This window comes from Pelophylax lessonae, assembly GCF_965119305.1.
Source record: "Pelophylax lessonae genome assembly, chromosome: 1".
Lineage (NCBI taxonomy): Eukaryota > Metazoa > Chordata > Amphibia > Anura > Ranidae > Pelophylax > Pelophylax lessonae.
In genome coordinates, this window is record NC_138768.1 from 318,885,100 (window position 1) to 318,895,769 (window position 10,670).

General features: G+C 42.6%; 1 protein-coding gene across 1 annotated transcript; it reads right to left on the reverse strand.

Moving 5' to 3' along the window:
• Positions 1 to 9,260: 9,260 nt before the first annotated feature.
• On the reverse strand, positions 9,261 to 10,190 carry LOC309564297 (olfactory receptor 6E1-like; the record flags this gene model as incomplete). The annotated part of the gene is made up of 1 exon (XM_082268923.1): positions 9,261 to 10,190. The coding sequence occupies one exon, from the start codon at positions 10,188 to 10,190 to the stop codon at positions 9,261 to 9,263; it is 930 nt and encodes a 309-aa protein (XP_082125049.1).
• Positions 10,191 to 10,670: the final 480 nt, after the last annotated feature.

Here is a 10,670-nt window from a genome sequence, read left to right on the forward strand (position 1 = left end):
AACCCTGAAGATTAGGAACAAATGGGGTGCCAGGAAGGGCCCTGAAGTTATTCAGCAGTACAGTTCAGTTGCTTCAGAGGAGAGAATACCTCAGAGAATTACTTCAGCGGCCTAGCCGTGACTAGCTCAATTTCAGTGTTACCCAGCGTTACTCAGTGTTAACCAGCATTAACCAGCATTTACTCAAGTCGTCCCTGCTTATTGTGCATAGTTTTGTTCAGTTGGAGTATCCCACTCATCCCTTCTCCTATCCAAGTTCCTAATAAAACGTAAAAACCAAAGAAAGTGGACTGATTCTTGTCTGAGGTAAAAACACTTGGAAAATGCCAGATTGTTCTACTGTTGCTAATGGTAACCCAGGGGGACCCGTAAACAGCAGCTCCCTTGGGAGTAGTGCTACATAAGCTAAAATTCAAGCATTTACTCAAGTCGTCCCTGCTTATTGTGCATAGTTTTGTTCAGTTGGAGTATCCCACTCATCCCTTCTCCTATCCAAGTTCCTAATAAAACGTAAAAACCAAAGAAAGTGGACTGATTCTTGTCTGAGGTAAAAACACTTGGAAAATGCCAGATTGTTCTACTGTTGCTAATGGTAACCCAGGGGGACCCGTAAACAGCAGCTCCCTTGGGAGTAGTGCTACATAAGCTAAAATTCACAGCGGGAGTCGGGCCAGGGGAGGAGCGGCGGCGATCGTCGCTGCTCTGCCCCGATCGTCGGGGAATCCAGTTTGGAGATCCGCCCCGCCTGTGTAAACAGAGCGGGCGGATCTCCTAAGTGACAGGGAGTGACAGATCGGAGTGTTCAGCATAGCTGAACATCCGATCTGTCCCTGGCTCACTCAGTCACCTCCCCCCCCCCACACGTTAGTAAGCACCAGGCATACATTAACCCCTCCCTCTCCAATAAAATTAACCCCTTCCCTGCCAGTGTCATTTTTACAGTAACAGTGCATATTTATAGCACTGATTACTGCAGTAATGTCACTGGTACCCCCAAAAGTGTCAAAAATGTCAGCCAAGGGTCCGATCTGTCCGCCGCAATGTCGCAGTCCCGCAAAAAAAATCGCAGATCGCCGCCATTACGCGTTAAAAAAAAAACACCAAAAATGACATAAATCTTTCCCTTAGTTAGTAAACGCAATAACTTTTGCGCAAACCAATCAAAACGCGCTTATTGCGATTTTTTTTACCAAACATGTGTAGCAGAAAACAAATTGGCCAAAAATTTAAAAAAAAATTGGTTTTTACATCTTTTTTGGGGGGAATTTCATATAAAAAAAATGTTAAAAATATTGTTATTTTTTCAAAATAAACGCTCTTTTTTTGTTTATAGCGCAAAAAGTAAAAATCGCACAGGTAATCAAACACCACCAAAAGAAAGCTCTGTTTGTGGGAAAAAAAGGACGTAAATTTTGTTTGGGTACGGCGTCGCATGACCGCGCAATTGTCAGTTAAAGTCGCACAGTGCCGAATCGCAAAAAGTGGCCCAGACGTAAGACAGCAAAATGCTCTAGTGGTAAAGTGGTTAATGGTTCAGTTAGGTTGCAAGTACCCTATTTTGAGACATACAAAACACTGAGCTGAGAGTAAAGTATAACAGTAAAAAAGAATAGGTCTAAAAATTCTAGTAGAAAAAAAAACTAACATAACGTAATGTATTCTGACATTTTTAGGTACTTGGTACTAGTTTAGGGGTATGACTAGGGATGATAAGCAGCCATAGTGAGTTACTAATGCCATCAACAGCTGGTCAGTATGTGTGTAGTACAAGACCACAAAAAGTTACACTAAACGTCTAAAAACATGTTTAAAATATGTATACAAGATCTGTCTTAACTAATAAAGAGTTTGTATTAGTGGTACAGCCAGCCTGGTGGCCTGACTTTTATCTAATTCAGTTAAAGCTCAATTAAATAGTTTTGGTTGTTGCCATAACATGTGAGTCTGTACATCATATATAGGCACATTATGGCACACTCAAGTCCCAATATACCCTTTTACATTGAAGTGATATCTACACTCTGTCCCATGACTCTGTCTCCACCGCTGACATCTTCTCTTTTTTTGGATTTGGAGTCCTTAGTCAGTCCTTAGTCACTTTAATTGTCGAAACAGGGATTACATAGTTACATAGTAGGTGAGGTTGAATAAAGACAATAGTCCATCCAGTTCAACCTGTGTAGGTGTGTGTGGCCGTAATCATCTCACATACCCCTGAATGTTCTGACACTTGAGATGTACGTCTAAGAGTATTTTGAAAGCCACCATACTTCCCGCAGAAACCACCTCTTGTGGTAGAGAATTCCACAATCTTGTAGCTCTAACAGTAAAGAACCCCCCCCCCCCCCCCCCGTTGCCTGAGGTTAAAACGCTTCTCCTCTAATCGCAATGTATGCCCTCGAGTCCTCATGCACTCCCTACGACTGAATAGCTTTTTTTCTATGCCAAGATCACCATTGAGATATTTATAAATTGCTATCATGTCCCCTCTCAGGCGTCTCTTCTCCAGGGAGAATAAATCAAGCGATTGCAGACGCTCTACATAATTAAGGTCCTCCAATCCCCAAATTAGTTAAGTTGCCCTTCTCTGGATCCTCTTCAGCTCCAACACATCCCTCCTGAGGCCTGGCGACCAGAACTGGACAGAATACTCATTTATAATGAGGAAGGATTATAGTCTTATCTCTGGAATACATCCCTTTCTATATGCATGCTAATATTCTGCTGGCTTTGGCAACTGCCGCTTGACATTGCATGCTATTGCCTAGTCTATCATCTACCAAGACTCCCAGATCTTTCTCCATTTTTGATTCCCCCAAGGGTTCCCCACCTAACGTGTATTGTGCTTTTATGTTTTTAGTCCCCAAGTGCAAAACCATACATTTCTCCACATTAAACCTCATTTGCCATGTCGTAGCCCACTCCGTTTTTTTGTCCAGGTCATTTTGTAGGATATCTGCTTCATGCTGTGCAGTTATTGCCCTGCCCAATTTTGTGTCATCTGCAAAAACTGATATCGAACTACTGATCCCGTCCTCAATGCTGTTTATGAATAAATTGAACAAGGTTGGTCCCAGGACTGAGCCTTGGGGGACCCCGCTTATCACCTCAGACCAGTCTGAGTATGCGCTGTTTATTACCACCCTTTGGACACGCCCTTTTAGCCAATTCCGTATCCAAGAGCAAACCCTGCAGTCGATACCTGCAGACCTTATTTTATAAATTAGGCGCTTGTGGGGAACTGTATCAAACGCCTTGGCGAAATCCAGGTACACCACATCCACTGGACTGCCCCTATCTAGCTCACAGCTCACCTCCTCGTAGAATGTTTAGAGATTGGTTTGACAAGAACACCCATTTGTAAACCCGTGCTGATTACTGCTGTTGTTGTCTTTAGCAAACTCTACGATATAGTCCCTTATCATCCCCTCCAGAAGTTTACATACTATCGATGTCAGACTGACAGGCCTGTAATTACCCGGGACATGCCTCTGCCCTTTTTTGAATATCGGTATCACGTTAGCTTTCCTCCAATCCCCTGGTACATTTCCTGTCATAATACTGTCAGCAAAGATCAGGAACAGTGGTCTAGATATAACCTTACTGAGTTCTTTGAGTACTCTCAGATGTACGCCATCCGGGCCTGGTGATTTGTTTGTGTTAATTTTATCCAGCCTTTCCCTGATTACACCCTCTGTTAGCCATAGTGGCAAGTCCTGTGTAATACTACTGACCATACAGTCATGGTAAGTGTACCCCTCCTTTTCCTGAGTAAAGACTGATGAGAAAAAGGCGTTCAGCACGGTTGCCTTTTCAGTGTCCTCTGTAACCATCCCCCCATCTTCGTTAATTATGTGTGCAATATGCTCTGCCCTAGCTTTTTTGCTGTTGATATATTTAAAGAATTTCTTTGGGTTCTTTTTACTATCCTCCGCTATTTGTCTTTCAAAGTTGATTTTAGCCATTTTGATTTCGTGTTTACTTTTCTTATTTGCCTCCTTGTATTGCTCGAAAGCCGATACTGTGCCCTCTGATTTATATTTCTTGAAGGCCATTTTTTTCCCCTAATAAGTTTTTTAACATTATGGTTTAGCCAGCCAGGTTTGGCCTTGTCTCTTCTTAATTTATTTCCCATAGGAATGCACTGCAAGATGCATTTGTTTAATATGTTCCTAAAGCATTCCCATTTTTCCTCCGTGGTGAGTGATCCCAGGGTATGGTCCCAGTTTACCCTTTCCATCAATGAGCACAATTTTGGAAAGTTTGCCCTTCTGAAGTTTAGGGTTCTTATGTTCCCCACTTGCCTTGTTATATTGTTATTTACGCTGTGATCATCCTGTATATATCGCTAGAGCCCAGGTTGTCCTGGACTCCTACCTCCATGATTAGGTCTGGGTAATTAGTAATCAATAGATCCAGGACTGCATTTTCTCTAGTAGGAGAATCCACCAACTGTGACATGTAGTTGTCCTGTAAGGTTTCCATGAATAGACGGGCCTTCTGTGAGTGTGTAGTCCCCTCTTCCCAGTCAATGTCGGGATAATTGAAGTCCCCCAATATGATGACTGATCCCAGTTTTGCCACTTTACCCAACAGCGATATAAATTCCAGCTCTACCTCCTCCCTTTGGTTGGGTGGCCTATAGCAAACCCCCACAATTACTTTTCCCTTTTCTTCCTCCCTATGGAGTTCTACCTACACGGATTCTAACTCCATACTCATCCCTTCCATAATATCATTCCTCTCTATCACCCTTACATTATCCTTGACATAGAGACATACCCCTCCCCCTCTTTTTCCTACCCTGTCCTTCCAGTACACCGAATACCCTTGGATTTTGGCAAGCCAGTCATGTGAGGGGTCGAACCAAGTTTCCGTTATTCCCACAAGGTCTATGTCTTCCTCATGTACTAACATTTCCAACTCATCCATTTTATTAGCTAGGCTCCTGGCATTAGCATATACCCCTCTTTGTTTTGTGGAAGTTGATCGTGAATGGTGATTATGTTTATTCCTGTTTGGTCTGATGTTTTCCTGCACAGACCCCCCAATTGACGTTATGGAACTACTGTCGCTGCTGACTCTACTACTGCCTTATGTCCTTTTGCTCCCTCCTCACTGACTCTACATCTGAGCCCTCCCCCGTCTCCTAGTTTAAAAGCCCCTCCAACTTGGTGGCCATCTTTCTCCCCAAAAGAGCTGTACCGTCCCCATTAAGGTGCAGCCCATCCTTACTAAAGAGCCGGTAGCCAACTGAGAAGTCAGCCCAGTTCTCCAGGAACCCAAACCCCTCCTTCCTACACCAATTCCTCAGCCACTTGTTAAGTTCCCTAATCTCCTTCTGCCTTTCCTGTGTGGCTCGAGGTACCGGCAGTATTTCAGAGAAAACCACCTTGGAGGTCCTATTCCTCTATCTATTACCTAAGTCCCTGAAATCGTTCTTTAGGATCCTCCACCTTCCTTTTATTTGGTCATTAGTGGCCACATGCACCATGACTGCTGGGTCATCCCCAGCCCCGCCCAATAATCTGTTTACCCGATCCACGATGTGCCGAACTCGAGCGCCCGGTAAACAACATACTGTTGGGCTACCGCAATCTTTTCGAAAGATTGCACTCTCTGTCCTCTTGATAATTGAGTCCCCAACTACCACAACCTGTCTAACCTTTCCTGAGACACGGCCCCCCTTCTTCCTGGAGCCGCCGCTCCCCTGGCAGCTGGGGGAGGGCGTCTGCTCCAGCACTGCCACCCCTGAGCTGATATCCCCCTCAACCTGCAACTTGGCAAATTTGTTAGGGTGAACCAACTCAGGACTGGCCTCCCTGAAACTCTTCCCACTACCCTTCCTAATGGTCACCCAACTGCTTACCTCTGATGCCTGCATCTCCTCTACTCCTCCCTCCTCTATGCTGGCCCCTACCAGCGCTTGATGGGTAATGTCCAAGCTCCTTTCCAGGTTGTTGATGCAACGCAGTGTTGCCACTATGTTTTCTAGATCCAGGATCTGGGCTTCCAGAGAAACAAGTCGCTCACATCCTGCACAGCAGTATTCGCCCTCGATTGTTTCATCAAGGAACGCATACATGGAGCAGGAAGTGCACTGAGTGGCATTCGCAATCCTGTCGGACATTATTACCCACTACTCTATGGGGATAATGGTAACGACCTGCTATTCCTTACCTACACTACCTCTATCTCCCCTGGTACTAAACCTGGGGTACTCACCAGTCGCTAAGATACTCACCAGTCGCTAAGGAAGGAAACCTTACTGGATAATTACATGTCACAGTTGGTGGATTCTCCGACTAGAGAAAATGCAGTCCTGGATCTATTGATCACTAATGACCCAGACCTAATCTCGCAGGTAGGAGTCCAGGACAATCTGGGCTCTAGCGATCACAGGATGATCACATTTAGTATAAATAACAATATAAAAAGGCAAGTGGGGAACATAAGAACCCTAAACTTCAGAAGGGCAAACTTTCCAAAATTGTACTCATTGATGGAAAGGGTAAACTGGGACCAAACCCTGGGATCCCTGACCACAGAGGAAAAATGGGAATGCTTTAGGAACATATTAGGCAAAGGCATCTTGCAGTGCATTCCTATGGGAAATAAATTTAGAAGAGACAAAGCCAAACCTGGCTGGCTAAACCGTAGCGTCAAAAAACTTATTAGGGGAAAAAAATTGGCCTTCAAGAAGTATAAATCAGAGGGCACAGTATCGACTTTCGAGCAATACAAGGAGGCAAATAAGAAAAGTAAACAAGAAATCAAGATGGCTAAAATCAACTTTGAGAGACAAATAGCGGAGGATAGTAAAAAAAACCCAAAGAAATTCTTTAAATATATCAACAGCAAAAAAACTAGGGCAGAGCATATTGCACACATAATTAACAATGATGGGAGGATGGTTACAGAGGATACTGAAAAAGCAACCGTGCTGAATGCTTTTTTCTCGTCAGTCTTTACACAGGAAACGGAGGGGTACACTGACCACGACTGTTTGGTTAGTAGTAATACACAGGACTTGCCACTATGGCTAACAGAGGGTGAAATCAGGGAAAGCCTGGATAAACTCAACACAAACAAATCACCAGGCCCGGATGGCGTACATCCGAGAGTACTCAAGGAACTCAGTAAGGTTATATCCAGACCACTGTTCCTGATTTTTGCTGACAGTATTAGGACAGGAGATGTACCAGGGGATTGGAAGAAAGCTAACGTGATTCCGATATTCAAAAAGGGCCAGAGGCATATCCTGGGAAATTATAGGCCTGTCAGTTTGACATCAATAGTATGTAAACTTCTGGAGGGGATGATAAGGGACTATATCGTAGAGTTTGCTAAAGACAACAACATCATCAGCAGTAATCAGCACGGGTTTACAAATGGGCGTTCTTGTCAAACCAATCTATTAACATTCTACGAGGAGGTGAGCTGTGAGCTAGATAGGGGGAGACCAGTGGATGTGGTGTACTTGGATTTCGCTAAGGCGTTTGATACAGTTCCCCACAAGCGCTTAATTTATAAAATAAGATCTGCAGGTATCGACAGCAGGGTTTGCTCTTGGATACGGAATTGGCTTAAAGGGCGTGTCCAAAGAGTGGTAATAAACAGCGCATACTCAGACTGGTCTGAGGTAGTAAGCGGGGTGCCCCAGGGCTCAGTCCTGGGACCAACCTTGTTCAATTTATTCATAAACAACATTGAGGTCGGGATCAGTAGTTCGATATCAGTTTTTGCAGATGACACAAAATTGGCCAGAGCAATAACTGCACAGCATGAAGCAGATATCCTACAGAATGACCTGGACAAAATTACAGAGTGGGCAACGACATGGCAAATGAGGTTTAACGTGGAGAAGTGTAAGGTTTTGCACTTGGGGACTAAAAACATAAAAGCACAATAACAAAAACATAAATAGCACGTTAGGAGGGGAACCCTTGGGGGAATCAAAAATGGAGAAGGATCTGGGAGTCTTGGTTGATGATAGATTAGGCAACAGCATGCAATGTCAAGCGGCAGCTGCCAAAGCCAGCAGAATATTAGCATGCATAAAGAAAGGGATGTATTCCAGAGATAAGACTATAATCCTTCCACTTTATAAAACTCTGGTCCGACCGCATCTGGAGTATTCTGTCCAGTTCTGGTCGCCAGTCCTCAGGAGGGATGTGTTGGAGCTGGAGAGAGTCCAGAGAAGGGCAACTAAACTAATTAGGGGATTGGAGGACCTTGACTATGAAGAGCGTCTACAATCGCTCGATTTATTCTCCCTGGAGAAGAGACGTCTGAGGGGGGACATGATAGCAATTTATAAATATCTTAATGGGGATCCCAGCTTAGAAAAAAAGCTGTTCATTTGAAGGGATTGCATGAGGACTCGAGGGCATACAATGCGATTAGAGGAGAAGCGTTTTAACCTCAGGCAACGTGGGGGGTTCTTTACTGTTAGGGCTACAAGATTGTGGAATTCTCTACCACAAGAGGTGGTTTCTGCGGGTAGTATGGTGGCTTTCAAAAGACTCTTAGACTTACATCTCAAGGATCAGAACATTCAGGGGTATGTGAGATGATTACAGCCACACACACCTACACAGGTTGAACTGGATGGACTATTGTCTTTATTCAACCTCACCTACTATGTAACTATGTAACTATGTAACTATGTAAATACTCAGTCGTTAGGATACTCACCATTATGTAACTCCCTTGCATATGCACTGGAATTACTGCATCCCAGCCACCAAAGCATGCCAAGATTGTACATTGAGTTGCACATGTGTGTCTCAGTGTACAACTAAATGATCATTTCTGCAGAATACACATACAGTGTCTCGTCTGCAAAAAAAACTGCTAGCAATTTTTAAAAAGAATAAAACCTTTAGTTTCGCCTTGAGCAACACAGCTTCAAAAGCAACAGACTGATGAGGTCATCTTTCTGCTCTTTCCTCCTGTCAGCATGTTCATTGTCAGTACATATAAATACAGCAAACATCTGATTGGCTCCTAGTGCTGCTTATCCCTCTCAAAGTCTAAGCACAGTACAGGAGATTGCAAGGCTAAAATCAAAACAAGTTCAGATATTTATTCTAGTTGTATTTAAAATGCATTTAATGATTAATACATATTTGCATTAATTGGTGATTTAGAAGCATCTACCTGGAGTTCAGTTTCATAATGTGGGCAGCCCATCAAAGAGACTTTAGGTGATGGCATAATAAAAAAAGAATGCTTTGATTTGTAGTTTCACAAATTGTTTACTTTTTCAAAAGCAATCTTTTCTCTAAATCCCTGAAAACGTGTTGGACCTGCTTATTCCTCAGGCTGTATATAAATGGATTAAGTAATGGTGTCATAACACTGTTAAGAAGTGCTACAATTTTATTAAGGTCAGGAGATGAACTCTCCACTGGACGTACATATATAAAGATTGCACTACCATAGACTAATGAGACCACTGTGAAATGAGAAGTACAAGTGGAAAATGCTTTGATTTTCCCACTGGCTGAGGGTATCATTAGGACAGTGATCAGAATATTGCAGTAGGAAATCAAAGTAAGGATAAATGAGCCCAAAATTACAGCTGAAGCAAAACTGGCAAAGACCATATCAAACTGGTTTATATCTGAGCAACTGATCTCCACCACTGCTGAACTGTCACAGAAAAAATGATTGATTTCATATGGTCCACAAAAAGACAGACCAAACAGTAGAACTGTGGGGTAGATGAAAGTAAGAAAGCCAAATATCCATGACACTAACACCAACCAAAGACAGACCCTACGAGAGATGATTGAATGATACCTCAGTGGTTGACAGATTGCCACATATCGGTCTACTGACATGACCGCCAAAAGATAAAATTCTATAGTTCCAAGCGAAACATAAAAATAAAGCTGTAGAAAGCATCCAGGTAAAGAAATCTTCCTGTTATTGGAAGCCAAGATAGTGAGCAGTTTGGGCACTGTGGATGATATAAACCAAATGTCCAAGAAAGCCAAGCTAGTGAGGAAAAAATACATGGGAATATGAAGACGTCTGTCAAGCCAGATGGCTGCAATTATCAACATGTTTCCAGTTAGTGATATAGAATAAAGTAGCAAAAAAAGTAAAAACACACCATTTTGTACCCAAGGGCCAAAGGTGAACCCAACAAGTATGAATGTGGTTTGATTTAGAGAAATCATTGCAATCACATCTGGAGAATTCCTAAAGATTAAAAAAAAAAAAAAGTCTTAGTTCTACTATACAGGTAAATAGATATGCTGCAATAAGAAATATGTAAAAATCTGTAAAATATAGATTTCTGATAAATAAAACAGGAAGCCAGAAAAAAAATCAGTGCACCTGAGAAGAGAAAATAATTATGCAACCTATTTTAATATTGTCTTAATTAATTCTATTTTAAATTAAATTAAAAAAAACTAGGATTCCATATGATAAAACTAGCTAATATGTTTTACAAAACGAGCTTCTGTGACCCAGCTAACAGTTGTTCAGTCTTCTTTCTGTTTGGGCATTAAATGCCAGTATCTTACCAGGAACTTCATTACTGTGTCACTGGTTGTTTCATGTAGATGTCTCTGAAGATTAAGCCATTAGGGATGATCGAACTTTTGAAAAGTTCGGTTCGACCAGAACACCCGAACTTCCCGAAAGTTCGGCCC